The 18991-nt window shown below is 37.2% G+C and overlaps 1 protein-coding gene across 1 annotated transcript in view; it reads right to left on the bottom strand.

Annotated features, from left to right (window-relative positions):
- Positions 1 to 18991, bottom strand: part of CPNE8 (copine 8) — a 186965-nt gene that overhangs the window by 142586 nt on the left and 25388 nt on the right. Inside the window, exons 4-5 of the mRNA XM_015566628.1 lie at positions 12715 to 12755; positions 9344 to 9390 (exon numbers count right to left, since the gene is read on the bottom strand). Of these exons, the coding sequence (XP_015422114.1) occupies positions 9344 to 9390; positions 12715 to 12755 (88 nt within the window). The remainder of the gene's footprint in view (positions 1 to 9343; positions 9391 to 12714; positions 12756 to 18991) is intronic.

Here is an 18991-nt window from a genome sequence, read left to right as displayed (position 1 = left end):
CGGGAGGGAGGAAGTAAAACCGGGGAACCCAGCTAGGCAGAATTGCTAAGGCAACTCAACGGCATATGTAAGGAAGGGTATGAGAGGAAGACAAACTTTGAAATATATGGATTGTTTGCAACAGCATGGATGGACCTGGAAAGCATTATGCTAAGTGAAATAAGCCAGTTGGGGAAAGATAAATATCACATGATCTCACTCATTTGTGGAATATATTGAATTACATAAACTGATGAACAAAAGTAGATCCAGAAACAGATAAGCACTGAACAGACCATCTAACTTCAGAGGGAAAGCAGGAGGGGGGAGGGAGTAAGAGATCAACCAATGGATTTGTATGCATGCATAAGTGCCCATCAGCAGTTGAGTGGATTAAAAAACTTTGGCACATCTATGCAAGAAAATACTATGTTGCTGTAAAAAGGAAGGAACTCCTACCATTTGCAATAGCATGGATGAACCTGGAGAGCATTATGCTAAGTGAAATAAGTCAGTTGGATAAAGATAAATATCACATGATCTCACTCATTTTAAATATAATGGGTAAAGATAAATATCACATGATCTCACTCATTTTAAAAATATAATGAACAACATAAACTGGTAAACAAAAACAGAACTAGAGACAGAGAAGCATGGATCAGACTGTCAAACCTCCGAGGAAAAGCAGGGGAGAGTGGGGGTAAGAGAGAGAGATCAACCAAAGGACTTGTATGCATGCATATAAACATAACCAATGGACACAGACACCAGGGGGATGAGGGCATGAGTAGGGAGGTGGGAGGCATAGGGGGGATAAGGACACATATGTACTATGAATACCTTAATCAATAAAGAAAATTTAAAAAAAGGAAGACAAAAATAAAATCTGAAGGCTTTATCCAGATCTTACATTATTATAGATCAACTAGAGGCCTGGTGTAAAAAAATTGTGCATGGTGGGGGGGTATCTCCTTAGCCCAGCCTGTACCCTCTCCAATCCAAGACTCCTCAGGGGATGTCCGACTGCCAGTTTAGACCCAATCAGACCCCAATTGGACATCCCTCTCACAATCCGGGACCGCTGGCTCCTAACTGCTCACCTACCTGCCTTCCTAGTCACCCCTAACTTCCCCCCCAGCCTGAGATCACCCCTAAATGCCTCTGCCTGCTGACCTGATCACCCCCAACTGCCCCACCCCCTGCCCGCACTGCCCCCCCAATGCCAACCTAGTTGCCCCAGCTGCCCCCACCCCACTGACCTGGTCGCCCCTCACTGCTTACCCGCCGCCAACCTGTCATCCCACACAGCCTGCTGTTCGGTCATTTGGTCATCCTTCACTAACCCCCTTGCTGGCCTGGTTGCCCCACGCAGCCTGCTGCTCAGTCATTTGGTCATCCCTCATTAAACCCCCTGCCAGCCTATTGCCCCACTCAGCAGCTTGCTGTTCAGTCATTTGGTCGTCCCTCACCTACCCCCCTGCCAGCTTTGTCGCCCCATGCAGCCTGCTGGTTGTTAATGTTACTGTGACGGTGTCCCAGACAATTTGCATATTCCTCTATTATTAGTATAGGTGTAGCTATAGAAGTAGCTATATATGTACACCCACACATACACAGAGGGGGAGAGAGAGAGAATGAGAAGTGACTTCCTTCTAACATTCTTGGTTAAGAAAGAACATCTCACATAAGGGATTATTTTCCTTTCTTAGGATCTTCTATTTTTAGGAATGAACCTGACTTATTAACCATCAAAAAAAGACACCTTGATCATTTCACTATAATTGTTACACATAAAATATAGAAAGGACTAAACTCCATCAATTTTTAAAATTAGATGATTTAATGTTAAAACCTTATTTAAAACATTTTAACATTAAAATATACCTTTAAAATATATTAAGGAACTGTTTTTACCATGTCATCGCTTGCTGTTAATTCTATGATTAGTGACATGTTTTAACATCAGAAAAAGGAGGAAAAAAATGGAACCAATTTACCCATGAGGTTCTTACTGGTGATGATGGGTTAATTTTATCACAGACCTGTTAGCTTATCATTTATGTGATTCAAAATACTTTTAAATAAATTAGGCAGATTATTATTTTAATTATTTTAAATTAAATTATTTTGCCCAATTATTTTAAATTAGGTTATTTTATTTAGATGGTTATCTAAATTCAATTGAAAATAAACTTTAAAAATGTCACACCAACCCTGTTATTTTTGAATATTTAAAAACAGTTCTTCACACATACACAATAAAGGTTGTTGACTGATAGTCATTAAAATGTAGGCAATCATGTATTTAAAATACTCAAAATTAACATTTAATAAATTTCTCAGAAATCTTCCAAATTAATCATTCCTATAACTTTTCCTAGCTTAGCTCTCCCCCCAGAAGCAAAAGTAAACCCACTCTGGAAAAATATAAAATCAACCAAAGCCTCAAGTTATCTCTAAATTGTCCTATTCAATATTCAGTGATTATTACAAATTTGTCAATTATACCTTAAGAAAATTGGGCAAAATCTAAAAATAAAAAAAAATAATAATAAAAAAATTTCAAGACAAATCTGCAGCGCTCTTTCCAAGACTAGTATGGCTGACATGGAAATCCAAATGAATGTACATAATATTTTCCTTAGGGACACAAAATGTATTTCTGCTAAAACAACAATGCCTTAAGACTGACTATGCACGCCATAGGATATATTGGTTTTACAAAGTTTTTTCAACCACATGCTGCACTACTGTGCTTGCAAGAGAACACCAAATGTCTTCTGCTACAATCCCCTCGATCAGTCACAGTGGAGAAGTCATGATACCTACAGTGAGAACTCTTCAAATGTCTAAAGTAATATGACCCATGCAGAGCAAACACATGCTCAGCAGTATAGTGTAGTTTAAACGTTGTTTTAAAAAAAGAAAAGAAAATCTAACCAAGCAAAAATATTTCCTTGTCCTGCAACAGGACTCTCAGTGCTTTAGCAACAGTGTTGCCCAAAGACTGTGGGGAGCTTCCTCTCTCCTATATCAATAACTTGAGATGTTTCACTACAATATTTCTACAGAACAAAAGGGAGAAAATGAATACCCCCTCGGCTCTAAGAGGTAAATAGAATGTTCTCAACAAATGCTATCATTCAAATTTTAAAATACGCTGTAACGTTAAGATAAAAAGCAGCCCAGCCCAGCTGACACAGCTCAGTGGTTGAGCATTGACCTATGAACCAGTAGATCACGGTTCAGTTCCTGGTCAGGGCACATGCCTGGGTGAGGGCTCGATCCCCAGTAGGGGGTGTACAGGAGGCAGCTGATCAATAATACGCTCTCATCATCGATGTTTCTATCTCTCTCTCTCTCCCCCTCTCCCTCTCTAAAAAATAAAAAAATAAAATATATATATACATATATATATGATAAAAAGCAGTACAATAAGCATTTGTTTATCAGAAGTAATTAGCATCCCACATAAATGTCCTCACATGAAAACTGTGACCTTTGTACCAAAATGATTCTGAAGGGATTCTTCCAACTCATAAATTCTGAAACCATGAGCAGTGTGTGCCCATGTTTGAGGCTATCCTCAAATGTATCCTTTCGACAAATATTAACTGAGCACCTTCTCAGATTAAAGTCCCATCCCAAAAGCGGTGGCACAGGAGCTTGACCTTTCAGGAACACTGAGTTAAAAAGTGAAGATAAAATATAGAAGAAAATGTTGTTTGTTGAATGATATAAAGTAGAAGGTGACAAGGACCTGAAGAAAGATACGGAAGTTATGGCATTGCAAAGGTGCCAGGAGAAAATTCTAGTTGTGAAGGTCAGGAAAGACCAATAGGTAAAGTAACATGTAAACTGAGCTATGAAGAATTTTCTCATCGTTTCGGAAGATGCGTGTTTATATATCAGGCAGATATTATTCAGTATGGAGATGAGTAAATGTGAAAACAGCTCAATGTCAATGGAATGAAGCAGAGACAGTGCCTAACTATTACAATCAGCACGTGGCAGTAGATTTGCCTCCAAACTACAATCACTGTGGGTTACAAGCAACTTCAGCCTGCTTTCTTTCATCGCATACTAACTTGGGAAATCTGGAACCAACTCTATAATTTTACATCTTTAAAAGTAATTCACAAAACAGATTACTAATGGATAACTAAAATTTAATGCAAAGGAGCTAACTGCAACATTTTCAGAAGCTTTCAAGTCAAGTGTGCATCCTTAGGGATGTTACTTTGCTAGTTCCACTTGCCACTAAGAGGTTTTCATATTTTCGTAATTCATGGCACTTAAGTATCATTTCTAGCTCCAAAATTATTATGCACTAAAATATAATTTTTGTTTTAAAAGATCCATTACTTTGAGAGCTTTTGATAATTCACAATCATTAAATAGAATTTACTGATATTCATGTAATTCTAAAAGTGTCAGATATAATTTTAAAATTGCAGATTTCAGCTATAGAATAACTTAAACTAATTTTTCTGTCACTTTATTTGGAGGATTTGTTTCAACATGTTAGGCCCCTTTCTATTTTTTTTATTCCTTTTTAATATCTAAAAGTAATTCATCCCAGAACATAAAATCATGTGGCTAGTTACTACATATTTTTCAAGAACACATCTAAATTCAAACACAAACACAACCCCTATATTATTGACACAGTGCTGACACCTAAATCAGTAACTTGATTGCATAAACATACTGACGTTCCTGATAAAATTCTCCAACGATATTGCATGTTCTTTGAGGTAGAAATATTGTCTAATTTACATTTTTACACATCACTACCGCTGAGAGCCACCCAGTAAATACAGGTTAAATAGATAAGTGGATGGATAGATTTAAAATTATTAATCAAGCATCTATAATATCCTTTCACTTGTCTGATGCCAAATACCCTGAGAATAATTATCCAGGCTGTTCAAACCAGTCCTCCTCAAGGTGAGGCCCTGAGGCGTATGAATTATTTTAAGCTGAAAGCAACTGAGACCTTGAGGGCCCAAGAGAACCTTTTCCCTCTCCTTTAAAGAATTTAAATAACGGCCCCAGCCCAGAAAAAGAATTATCACCAGAAAAAGCTGTTTATGGCCTGTCTACAGGACAGGGCAAACTTTTAATTATTGGCCAGGTGTGCTTCTTTTTTTTTTGTTTTAAAGCTAAGTTTTTTTTATATATATTTTTTATTGATTTTTTACAGAGAGGAGGGGAGAGGGATAGAGAGTTAGAAACATCGATGAGAGAGAAACATCGATCAGCTGCCTCCTGCACATCTCCTACTGGGGATGTGCCCGCAACCCAGGTACATGCCCTTTTCCGGAATCGAACCTGGGACCTTTCAGTCCGCAGGCCGACGCTCTATCCACTGAGCCAAACCGGTTTCGGCGGCCAGGTGTGCTTCTTACCATCCTGCAATGACCTTCCTCACCTCTGAAGCACCAAGGTGCCTCACCTCATCCTTAGCTCAGAATGCCATATATGCCTCATTTTACCTTTGTGTAGCTGAACCCCTTGGGTATGTTGGGTCTGTAACTCTCTCATGCATGTGGGGCTCCCATAAGCACATTTGTAATTAAATTTGGACATTTTCTTTTGTTAATTTGCCTCCTGTCTATTTTATTATTAGACCAACCAGAAGAAGCTAGAAGGGTGGAGGAAAGCTCCCCGCCCCTCCTCCGCACCCTCCCACACACACACTTTATTATACTGATTTTTGCTATTATATTTTTTAAAAATGTACAATGCTTAAAAGATACTTGGGTGAACTGATGAGTACCCACCATAAAATCACAGACTTGGAAGGAAATTAGAGCCGATCAAGTGCAACTTCTTACCTGGTGAATCAGTCTAACACCTGTTTGAATGCAGGACAACCACTAGAGTCCAGGGTACAGTTCTAAAAACCTGTTCTACTGTGGAATGCTCTAAATGTTACCAATGTTGCCCTGGCCGGCTTGGCTCAGTGGATAGAGCGTCGGCCTGCGGACTGAAGGGTCCCAAGTTCGATTCCGGCCAAGGACACATGCCTGGGTTGTGGGCTCGATCCCCAGTGGGGGGGCATGCAGGAGGCAGCCGATCAATGATTCTCTCTCATCATTGATGTTTCTCTCTCTCCTCCTCTCCCTTCCTCTCTGAAATCAATAAAGACATATATTTTTTAAAAAAATAAAAATAAATAAATAAATGTTACCAATGTTTTCTTCACAGTGGACTACATAAAGCCTTTTTGTCCTTCCATCGTTTGGGCCAAATTTTTTGTTTCCCTTTTTGTTTGTTTGTTTGTTTGAATGTCAAGTATAGCCCCATTTCTAAATGAAAATAAGAATTTGAGGATAATAAGTATGACTATTCTATTCAGAATCTTTGTATTTTTCAGGTTTCACATTCATTCATTGATATGGCATAACTTCCACACCTTTCTTCAAGATGGTAGCCCTCCTTAAATACACACTTGGCATTTGAATGGTTGAAAAATAACATTCTAGGTTTGCTCCCGCCAAAGCAAAATACAATAGTGTTTGATTCAATGACATGAAATTGCCAATACAACCATTTTTGACCTACAAAAATGACAATTTCATATAGCTTGACATTAACAGCATTATCTTCCTTGATGTAAGCACTGCACATCCATCAATGAATCCTCATATTGCATTAGCTTTTTAGCAGCTGTATAACATCACAGCTTTATATTAGGTTTGAGGCCAAGTAAATCCCTTAGGTCATTTTCCCATCAACATGTGCAATGAATTTTACGGAATATATAATGCAGGAATTTACTTACCTGCCACTTACTAGTTTTATTATGCTTATGAAATTTTTCTGATCTCTTAGAGTTCCAATGTATCTGAAATCATATACTGCTGACTATATGCCAGACACGCAGTCATTATGGGTGGTTCACATTTCATCCTCAGAGCAACCACATGAGCTAGAATCATTATCTCATTCCCCACGTTACAGAGGGGGAAACAGAAACACTGAGAGGACAGGTGCACTCTCTTAATCGCTCTATTACACCGGCGCTCAAAATAAGGAAACTGTCTTTCTCAAGTGGTTTGGGATAATTGAATAACATACATAGCGTATTTCATTTTTCCATCTCTTTCCTTTATCCAGCATGATCAATTAGCTGCTAAACACAAGAGATTTTAGCTACAAAATGCTTGTCTCTTGCATCTGGCATTTCCTTTCTATTCTTGCAGATCACTCTCTAGTTCTTAACACTTTTAATTCTTTTGCAATTCTACTGAAATTGCCTCTTAACTGGCATTTCCCCATATTGTCCACCTGCCTTCCACTCACTCTGTATGATTCTGCGTCCTATTTCTTGTCACTTTCTCAATTTCTACTTTGTTTATATAACCCCATTTGAATGTTATTGCCTCTTACTAGTACTTTCTATTCCTTCAAAGAGAAAAAATAAACAGGCAAAATATCGTTTCCTGTTTTTATTTTTATTTATTTATTTTATCCCATCACCATGTATCCCCCATAGACTCTCTTCCCTCACCCACCTCCCCTCACACCAGTCACCACACTATTGTTTGTAATTACACAATAGTAGGCCTCCCTCTCCTACTGTCTGTCCTTCAGAGTCAAACCTTAAAGAGTAAGTATAAAGCTCCAAAGATCAATTTATAGAATGTCCTTCCATTAATAAAACCAAAACATAAAGGTTGGGATTAGAAAAGGGTTCTGGAAAGCAAGGTGGTCTAAGAGCAGAGGCCCTGACGCCAAATGGCCTGGGTTGAAATCTCTACTCTGTGTTTTACCACTGGGTAATTCTTGTCAAATCACCTAAGCTTCCTGCGCTTCCGTTTCCTCGGGGGTAAAATAAGCCCCTTAGGGCTGTTGTGCAAATTAAATTAGTCAATATACCTAAAGGGCTTACAACATTAGTCATTATTATCACAAAAGACCTTGTAAATTAAGTAAGAAATCTGTTTCTCATTGCTTAAGCATCAGGAAAGCCTCATCGTTAGGCATTTGCTTTGGTCCAGATGCCTATTCCTGTACCTATGGATCTTATCTCAGTCCTTTATTGGCCCCTCAAGTAATGCTATTTTCTAAACACCCCTGGTAAAATAATGCTCTTTTCTAAATACTCCTGACCTATGGTCAGTCAGCAGTTCCACCGCATTGTCCCAGGCCTTTGAGAAAATGAGCTGTAGAGCAAATAACAAAAGAAAAGCATATCCCTCAGGAAAATAATCAAAGGAATAACTAGAGGAACAAGACAGAGGGACAGAGACTCATAAGAAAACAAAAGATAACATGGGTCTGAATAAAGGAGACGGCTTATCTGAGATATTTTTTATGAAAAAGAATTCATAACACTCAATAACCGATTAAATGAAGGAGGTGTAGGAAGAAAGTCAAGGATGGCTGCAAAAACTGCAGTTGGGTATTCTGGCTGGTGATGTCATCAGCTATATTGGAGCGAAGAAGAAGCAAGCCTGGTGAGCTGACACTTGAATATGCAAAGTTTGACATAAATATCGAATCACCGGAAGCAATTAGGTAAGAGAAACTGGTGGTCAGTATCCCACCTACCCATTATCAGTAGAGACATTTTTTGAATTGGTTTGCTCTCTCAGTTTCGAGGATAAATTATAATGATCTGCTCTGGGCCTCGCTCTCACGATTGAGACACATGGGTAAAATGGCTGGCTGCAAAGCAATCTGTGGCGACAAAGAGCACGGATCTCACCAGGGAAATCTCACCAGAAGCTGTAACCTCATTAAAACAATGCACTAAATTCCTGGGGTAACCAGCAGCTACAAGCAGATGGAAAGGCCTTTTATTTGAATATGCTCCCCTCCCCTCCAGCATCCATGTTTGCATTGGAACCCAGACATGCATTAGAAAGTAAATGGACTAAAACAGAAATTCTGCCTCATTGCTTTTGCTTTATTAAACAAAGTATATTTGTATTAGGAAACTAAGTTTCTACTTTATTTTCAAATAATAAGTTGGCAATAAGCAGGTGATAGTTGATATCATGCAGCACACTTAAACCCCTCCCCCTTTAAAATGGTATTTTAGAAAATCAGCAGTTGACCTGCAAAAGTAAGACTTCAGTTACATAAGAATTGAAACACATTAAATTTACTTTTAACTGAGGAAAATACAAGTTTCAAGACTAGAATATTCCACAGGAAAGTCATAAATGAGCCAAATATTCAGGATTATTAAAAATAAAACACAACAGTTGCTTTCACAAAATGAAGCAGAAATTCATTTTGGATTTAAAAAGACTTAAAATAACTAAACCAGGAAAGTATCATCCTCAAATTGTAACTTATACCCTGCCTTCCAGCACAGTGATTTTTAAAAAATTTTAATTCTTACCTCTCTCCATTCTTTATTTCCGACTCCTTGTATATATAAGACACAAACTACAAAAGATGAAAAACATACATATGTCATTTATAAAAATCAGATATGGATGCATCATTTATTTTTCTACTGTTCGAAAACAACACCAAAATTAATTCCTAATTCCCGGCCCTCCTCTTGCCAGAAAATTGCTAGTAAATCATTAAATGGCTGAATTTTTTTTGTGTAAAGAAACAAAAAACAAACTATATCAGATCTTTAAAACTTAATTAGATAGAGAGCTTGGCACATAAAAAAATATAAGAATAATTTACTAATGTCTCTACATTATGCTACAGATGTAGATAACTTTTAAAACTATGGTTTAAGACATTTCAGTATGCTACTAGACATGTCAGAAATTTTTCCTAAATACCTACTGTACAACCTAGAACAACCTAGAACAAATTATACTCCCATCCTAAATAGTCATACCTCATTTTATTGTACTTAGTAGATATTGCTTTTTTTTTTTTACAATAAAAAGTTTGTGACAACTTTGTGTTAATCAAGACAATCGGTACCATTTCTCCAACGGCATTTGCTCACTTCGTGCCTCTGTGTCACATTTAGGTAATTCTCTCAATACTGCAAATATTTTCATTATTGTTATTTTGATTTTGGTGATCTGTGATCATGCTATTATAATTGCTTTGGGGTGCCAATATAAGATGGCAAACTTAGTTGATAAATGTGTGTGTGTTCTGACTGTTCCACTGACCAGTTGTTCCCAGGCCCTTCTTCCTCTCCTTGGGCCTCCCTCTTCCCTGAGACACAACCAGAGTGAAGTTAAGCCAATGATAACCATACAATGGCCCCTAAATACTCAAGTGAAAGAAAGAGTTGTACGACTCTCACTTTAATCAAAAGCTAAAAATGATAAAGCTGAGTGAGGAAGGTCTGTCAAAAGCCAAGGCAGGCCCTAAGCCCCTTCTGCCAGTTAGCCAAGTTGTAAATGCAAAAGGAAAAGTTATTGAAGGAAATTAAAAGTGCTATTCCAGTGAACACACAAGTGATAAGAAAGCAAAACAGCCTTCTTGCTGACATGGAGAAAGTTCTAGTGGTCTGGACAGATCAAATCAACCACAGCATTCCCTTAAGCCAAAGCCTAATCCAGAGCAAGGCCCTAACTCGCTTCAGTTCTCTGAAGCCTGAGGGAGGTGAGGAAGCTGCAGAGCTTGATTCATGAGGTTTCAGGAAAGAAAATGAATGCCTGGCTTCAAGGCTTCAAAAGACAGGCTAATTCTCTTGTTAGGGGCTAAAGCAGCGGGTGATTTAAAGTTCAAGCCAGTGCTCATTTTCCATTCAGAAAATCCTAGGGCCCTTAGGAATTATGCTAAGTCTACAACAAAACCTAGATGACAGCACATCTGGTTACAACATGATTTACTGAATATTTTAAGCCCACTGTTGAGACCTACTGCTCAGACAAGAAAAGATTCCTTTCAAAATATTACTGCTCATCCACACTACACGTGGTCATCCAAGAGCTCTGCTGGAGATATACGATGAGGTTGTTGTTGTTTTCATGCCTGCTAACACAACAGCCATTCTTCAGCCCCACGTATTAAGGAGTAATTTCAACTTTCAGGTCTTATTACTTAAGAAATATAGTTCATAAGGCTATAGCTGCCATAGAGAGCGATTCCTCTGTTATATCTGGGTGAAACAAATGGAAATCCTCCTGAAAAGGATTCACCGTCTAGATCCCATTAAGAACTTCTTTGATTCATGGGGCAAGGGCAAAATCTCAACATTAACAGGAGTTTGGAAGAAGTTGACTCCAATCCTCACGGATAACTTTGAGGAGCGTGACTTCAGCGGAGGAAGTAACTGCAGATGGGGTGGAAATAGCCAGAGGGCTAAGCATTAGCAGTAGAGTCTGAAGATGTGACTGAATTGCTGTGACTGCATCATAAAACTTTAACAGATGAGGAGTTGCTTCTCATGGATGAGCAAAGAAAGTGGTCTCTTGAGATGGAATCTACCCCTACTTAAGATACGGTGAAATGGCAACCCAGGATTTAGAATATTACATAAACTTATTGATAAAGCAGCATCAGGGCTTGAAAGGATTGACTTCAATTTTTAAAGAAGTTCTAGTATGGGTAAATGCTATCAAATAGTACTGCGTGCTACAGAGAAATTGTTCATGAAGAGTCAACTGATGCACCAGACTTCTTTGTTGTCTTATTTTAAGAAATCGCCACAACCATCCCAAACTTTAGCAACCACCACTCCAATCAGTCAGCAGCCATCAACTTCAAGGCAAGACCCTCCACCAGCCAAAAATTTACTACTCACTGAAAGCTCAAATAATGGCTAGCATTTGTTAGTATATTATTTTTTACTTAAGGTGTGTATATTTTTAGACATAATGCTATTGCATACTTAACAGACTACATTCTTGTGTTAACATAACTTTTTATATGCAATGGGATACAAAAAAAATCTGTGTGCTCTTTATAGAGATACTCGTTTTATTGTGGTGGTCTGAAACTGAACTCTCCAAGGTGTTTCTCCAAGGTATACCACATTTGTAAACAGGTAGGAAATCCTGTTAACCATAAAGAGAAGATGCAAATGGGAGATTAAGGGTTTGGGGTAAAGATTAAGGAATTACAAAAAAAGTCCCACTTATTTATCAAATGAGCTATAGAAAACTTAATACCCACAAATTATAATACCATCTCCCAATGAGTACCTCAAGAATTCTAACATCTGGCAAAACCTTTCCCCTATAATTAACCCACATTTTTTCATACACTTGTGGAGATGGAAAGCAGTTGGATATCAACTTCTAAATAGTATCCAATTTGTACTAACCGATTTATACATTAATTTGGCTGTTTTCTAATTTAAACTATCTTTTTTTATTTTACAAATTATCTCTGATTTTCAAAATCTCTATTTAGGCATCAAAAATTTCACCTTATACAAGATGTTATATATTTCATGTAATTATATATGCCTCATACACTCCTTTTATTTACAAAAAAAAAAGGAAGAGTATTACTCTGTGACTAAAACATTTAAACACATACAATTGTTTTTCAAATATGATTTCTGCCACCTGGCCATAGCATGAGACTGTAATTCAAAGGTGAACTGTCCTGCATTGGAGTCATCTGCACTTCCATCCTACTCTCAAAAAGCTGAGCAACTCCCTCTTTAGGTAGAGTACTGCCCAGGGAGATGGGCACACAGGGCTTGAGTCCAGCCCCCTTCTTTCTTTCCAGGCTTTAAAACAAATATTTAAACAAAAATTATGAGTTCCATACAATTGTTGCAAAATCAGAAAGTAAAATAAATAGAATATCAAAAGCAAGTAAACAGATACTTACTTGGATCAGATTTAGAAAATGTGTCTCTGTCAAGAAGATTTCTGTTGAATCAAACAGAAAATGTTAGATGAATATAAGGCCAAAATATTTATATAAATATATACATATACATCTAATGCATATATATTGCATGTAATGTATTGCATATGTATATATAGTACACACACACAACTAAATAAAAACTCGCCACAGACCTGCCTGTATTTATTCAAAAGACATCACTGGAGTTTGGGAAGCCAGGGGGGTTTATTTGTTCAGCCTTGCACTGTAGTTAGCTGATAACAAGACTTGCCACAGTCTAAGATTAAAATCCTTTGAGAGAATTAACTTTTAGGTTTCCTTTTCGTCCTTCATTAATGAGTACATAGATACTCAAAAATGTTTCCTGAATTGAATCGTGAGTTGTTACTAATGCAAAAGCGTGTGGGATTCAGAGCAGGTGATCACATTAGCCCCTGCCATTAGAAGGCAACAGCGAAGCACCATCTACTGCCGGGCGTGACATCAAGCCTGATGAGTTTCATGTCGCCATTATGGTTTGGAAATTTAAGATGGGTACGCACAGATCTTGCTTGAAAATTCTTCCCAGTAGAGGAAAAGATTAAAAAGGTAGACAAGGCCATTACTAGAACCTACTTATTCTTTTTTTTACAGATATTTCCACCTCTACAATAAAAATGGGTATTCAGAAAATGTCGCTATTTGGATTTCTCTGGTATTGGAATATCCTCTTAAATTCAATGAGTAGTAATGCAGCCCTTTATGCTCATAATAATGCTGAGGAATATAAAAAAGTTAAGTTCACTATGCTCTGATTAATAAGGCAGATAATTATTAGAAAAAAATATCTAAAACTATTTTTTTCTAAAAAGTCATCATTTGAAGCTATAACCTTGTCTAAAAAACTTGGCTGTCCAAAATGATGACTTGAAGGTTCCAGAAGTTAAATTTGTACTCAATGCTTATCCTTCACTAATTAGTACTAATTTATAATTCATAAAGTATATTTCTATACTTAATACTTATAAGAATCCCATGTTTAAGCTGTCTTATTCCTCCACAAGGACTATTACTTATGTGCATTTATCTGTCTGCCCTTGGTATTTGAAAGGCCTCCTGTTTTCGTATCAATCTGATATCCTTTTAGTTGTTTCTATTCCTAGAAAGAAAATATCTGCCATATCTATATTTGGAATTAAATCAGATTCAAAAATCACTAGTCAGAAATCAAATTAAAATAATACTTCTGTCCCCTAAAAGCAGACACCATGACTCAGAAATAGTTGGTAAGTAGTAAATTAAAACATTTCCATTTGAGAAATTACTGTGATATATTTACAAAAAGCAGTTCTCCACTTACAGAGAAATTCTCCAGCCCTTCCTGTGTTTCCAGTTTTTGTTAATTAAGTGTCCTAAGAAAATGTAATTCAGCTTTCTCTCATAGTTCATAAATACCAAGGAGCAATGACAGAGGAAAACACTGCCGAGTGGTTGGGACTCAAAAATCATCTTATATGCTTATTTAAAAGAAAATAATTTGATTTCAACCGCAAATGCAAAATAGTGGGCTTCTAGCAACAAAAAGATAAATAGTCCTAATCGGAGACTTTACTGGTCACGTTGTTTCTTCCAGTCATTATGATCCATAAAACATAATGGTAAAGTAAAAAACAAAGAAACAAAAAATCTTAGCTCTTTTATATGAAGAGAAATAAAACTCTTCATCACGTAGTCCCTGAAATGTACAATTTAAATATCCCATTGCTATCTGATGATAAATGTGATCTATTCTTTAGTCATATGAATGTAACAGGATCTCTGACTATATTTAATTTCCAAACACTACTTACCCAAACATATACAATTTGAAAAGTTTGGGAAAGGCAAATATTCTTAAATAATATATACTTACTGCAAAATGCCAGTGATTGTCAAAATATGTCATCCAGGTTGGATTTATAAAAGGAATACAAGATTTTTACCTTCCCGAATTCTATTAGCAACAAAGCACACTCACACTAAGTAAAATGAGATAGGTATTGTTGGCAAAGGCCGTTTCATCAGAAAACAAACACACAGCCCCGGACGGGATAATCCAGCGCAGCCAGCGCCTTCTGAATCTGATTGCCCTGTTCTTTACAAAATGCCACACAGTCTGGAGATGTCCAGAAGAAACAACTTATTTTCCTGTGAATGTTAGACATGCAGAAGGCCTCAAAAATATGAGCTACTAGAGTGTAAAATAAAATACATTCTAGTTCATGGACTGATCTGAAGAGAGAGGCTGCCTACAGAATGAAGAGAAAGAACTAAGGTGGCCAAACATAACTGTTTTCAATAGAAAAATATTGTTGTTTTCCATTTGAGGCACTTTAAAAAAAATAGCGCTCGAGAGGGCGCGCGCGCGCGCACACACATTCCCTATCAGCTTTTATGTAGGGAGACTACTTCCCTCCAGTGGGGTGTCATCTGCTTGAGCTAGGATGCCTATAGCTTTATGCCTATAATTTTATAACATGTCAAACTTCACTAGGTGAAAAATCCTGACTGTGTCTTTCTAGGCTGTAAATCTAAATACAGCCCAAACAAAGAAGAGAACAAATTCCCGAAAAGAAATTATGAAAAAAATACAGCGTATAAGTTAGAAAATTCACCTGAAGAAATTTACAGTGTATGAGTTGGAAAACTATGATCTGTGAATTGCCTGGGTTGTTCTAGTAACCACTTACCCTCAAATGCCAATTAAAATGCCTGGACTGTGGACTTTAAAAAGTTCAACTGAACTAGCTAAGGCTCCATCAATTCAACTCTAACCTGCATGAAGAAATGCTCGGTTAATGGGCACGGCGTGTTTTGTATGAAGCCTGGAATAGGAGTAGAGAAGCAAGAATTTAGTAACATCTCTCTAGGACCATCCAATAGAAAGGCTTCCCCGAGTTCCCACCTTTCCTATCAATGCTCACAGGTATTAGTCCCTTATGACAGAGGCCAATGCACCAGGCATCCTCTGAGCACAACAGTCAGCTCGCGCATCCAATAGCCCTTCCTGCTCCGGTTTTATGCTCAAATCACCTTTCAATTTTAAAATAGTTTCTCATAGTTATTAGCACAGAACTGCGCTAAGTGGCCAACAATGAATATTATAGTTGTCTTGACAATTCTATTTTTATTCTCAATTGGCATTCCAAGACCCACACTGATCAGCCAGTTAGCTCTTAAAATGATATCTCAGGTTGTCTCCCTCTGCCTGGAAGCTAGCCATTCTCTTTAAACTTCAGTACAATTTGCAAGTGATTTTCAAGCAAATAGTCTAGGCCTACGATCTAACTGAGCACTTCCGAAGACACCATTAATATTAAAGACAAGGCCCCTTATTTCAAGAAAGATAGATTTTACTAGGAAGACAAACTCACAGAAATAATTAAATAGCAATATCAAATGGTATATAAGAAAACAGTTTATTATGGGAAGAAGGAACAATAACCTAAAAACAAACGCAAATTGATTCAGCTACAACTTTTAAAAAAAAATAGGTTACAATAGTTAACTCTTATTCCAACCATTTTCAAAAATATACCCAAGATCACACATTTTATAGGTATGTCTATATGATTAAAATAATTTAAACAGGGATCTAGCTCAAATATCCTTTTCTTCTATATTTATATATAACAAGGCTTTACTGGTAAAAAATCAAAATGTCTAATTCTTACGTAAAATGAGCATAACAACATGGTCTATTAAGGTAAATGTGATTTGTCAGTTAAACTAACATTGCAGGCCTGCTGCTAACTCCTCCCTACTTAGCAAATAACATCACCTAATAAATATCATTCTTTGATAATGTGGTAAATATAGAAGTTTTTAAAAATGCTTTAAAGAGAAAGCAAATATCATTATGCTAACAGACGCAATTTGAAAAAGAAAATATACTTGGTATATATTATGAATCTTAAACTGAATAATTTCAGATGAAAGGCAACCCTATTACTTGTGACCTTTTAAAGTGCTAATTTAACAAAACCTACACTATACTTGTTTTAGGGAATAAGTCCCCAAATTGAAGGTATGATGTGAGTTCCAGAAAGCAACCTGAGACAACATGTAAAGGGCCTACGGCTGCACCTGGGTGGAAGAGTTCTATTTATTCTTTTAATAAGAAAAAAGACATGGGTTATAAATAGAGCCAAACAAAAATTGTTCTATTTAATATTCCACAGGAGCAAAAACATAGCCTATAAATAGAGTCAAAATATGCTTAATCACTTTACAAACATTGTCCAGCATAAACCTCCCCCCGTGTGAACAGAGAACCACACCTCCGCATCGTACAATTTCCCCTGATAATTGTTCTGTATCTATAAGCAAAATGATTCTGGGTTAAATCAAAATTTAGGAAATGATTAGGGGGCTTTTGTTTACAGGTTATTCAGTGTAGTCTCAGGACCACTGACTACCGGCAAGGTGTTGACCAAGTCTCACTTGGCAACCGTGGAACCTCACGCAGGCTTGCACATGAGCAAGGGCTCAACAAGCACCTCCTGAATGAATGAACGGGTTTCAGTATCCAAGCAAAAGCATCAGCTTTTGACACGTGAAATATAGTGACGTGTATGATTGGGGAGGTGGCATTTAGAGCCTTTGCCCTAATAAGTAACCCATTAACTGAGAATACCTGAGAGTGGCCGCTTTCCTGGGATTGGAAACAAGCCCTGTGTCACTGAGCCACCCTGTCCAGGGCCCTTACTTTGGGCATTATATTGTTTTATGGATTGGAATTTGAGAGTTCTTGCGGAGAGGGGAGGGATATGCATTTTTAAATACACATACACACAAAATGATTTTTAGGGATGTGTGTTTTTTTTCAATAAAAACAATGAAATCAAAATTTTTTTTAACCAACTGAAAGGAAAATGATCAAATGTGGAAGTGATTTGAATGCAAAACTTAATCCCCTCATTTATTTATTCTTGATCTTATTCATTAAATAAACATTATCTCTGGAAACTTAGCATACAAATTTAAGGAAAAAATATTTTTCCTGAAACTACAATTTGTATGACAAGAGGAAACAGATTGTGTACAGGCAAAAAATCAAGCCTTAGAAATGAAAAAAAAAAAAATGAAGTATTTTGAAACTGAAGCTCACTGCAAAGTCAAAGTCAGCTAGAATCTCAGATACCAAGTAATTCTGATGGATGGGGTCATTGGAGAGTACTTAACAAGATTATCTGGCTTTCAAGAAAATAATAGACTTTCAGATGTGAAATTGTACAAATAAACTGTAAATTCAGTCCAACAGCTTCCTCCCATAGCCTGAACATGCAAACAGAACTTTACCAGACATGATACATATTACCACACAAAAAACTGAGGATGAAATAAACTAAGATATTCTCAGATTTTGCTGAAATAGGATATTTAAAGTATTTCTTAATTAGTACTAGTGAGCTAAAAAGGTCAGTGATAAAAATAACAGTTTCAACATTGGCGTGGGTTGAATTTGGTTTAGATACTAAGAAAATTTGAGGGGAAGATAATTAATAGATAAAATATTTATGATTTTCTTGCGGTCTTCACCTGTGATTGATATTCTTGAAAAGTGCTTCAAAGGAAACGGAGGTATTTTGCAAAATCTGACATGTCAGAGTTCTGGTTTGCCTGAGCTAAAATAAATAGAACCCATTGGTTTCATTATTTTTAGATTAAAAAAAGGTATCGAACCAGTCCCTGATTTCTGCTGGAGAAACACAACATTTATGTTAACAAAACTGGGCAGGATAAAAAGAAACTGAGAACAGAATATGGGTCTCCTTAAAAACCTGAAACACGCATACAAAACTACCCTTACTATCTTTTCCTCCACGTTGTGGCCCCTCTATTCCCAGCTCAGTGAAATGGCAACTGTGGACGGCAGAATAATGCCCCCACACCCCAAACATATCAGGTTCTAATCCCTCAAACTTATAAATATGACCTTATTTGGAGGAGGAGGAGTCTTTGCAGATGTGATTAAATAACGGATCCAGAGATGAGAAATTAGATTATCCAGGATTATCTGAGTGGGCCTTAAATGCAATGATATATATCCTTTAAAAATACAGAGGGATGCCCTAACCGGTTTGGCTCAGTGGATAGAACGTCGGCCTGCGGACTTGCCAGAAGCCAGTCCATCCTTGCTGCTTGACACAGTCGCTGCAGGGAAGAAACATCTGCACAGGGTATGTTTCAAGGGACCTGGCGTATATGGCATACTGTTCTTAATATGTTTGCTCCC

Source organism: Myotis davidii, unplaced genomic scaffold (assembly GCF_000327345.1).
Source record: "Myotis davidii unplaced genomic scaffold, ASM32734v1 scaffold902, whole genome shotgun sequence".
In the NCBI taxonomy this organism is placed as follows: Eukaryota; Metazoa; Chordata; class Mammalia; order Chiroptera; family Vespertilionidae; genus Myotis; species Myotis davidii.
Note: the sequence above shows the minus strand (reverse complement) of the source record. Positions and strands in the feature narration are given on the sequence as shown.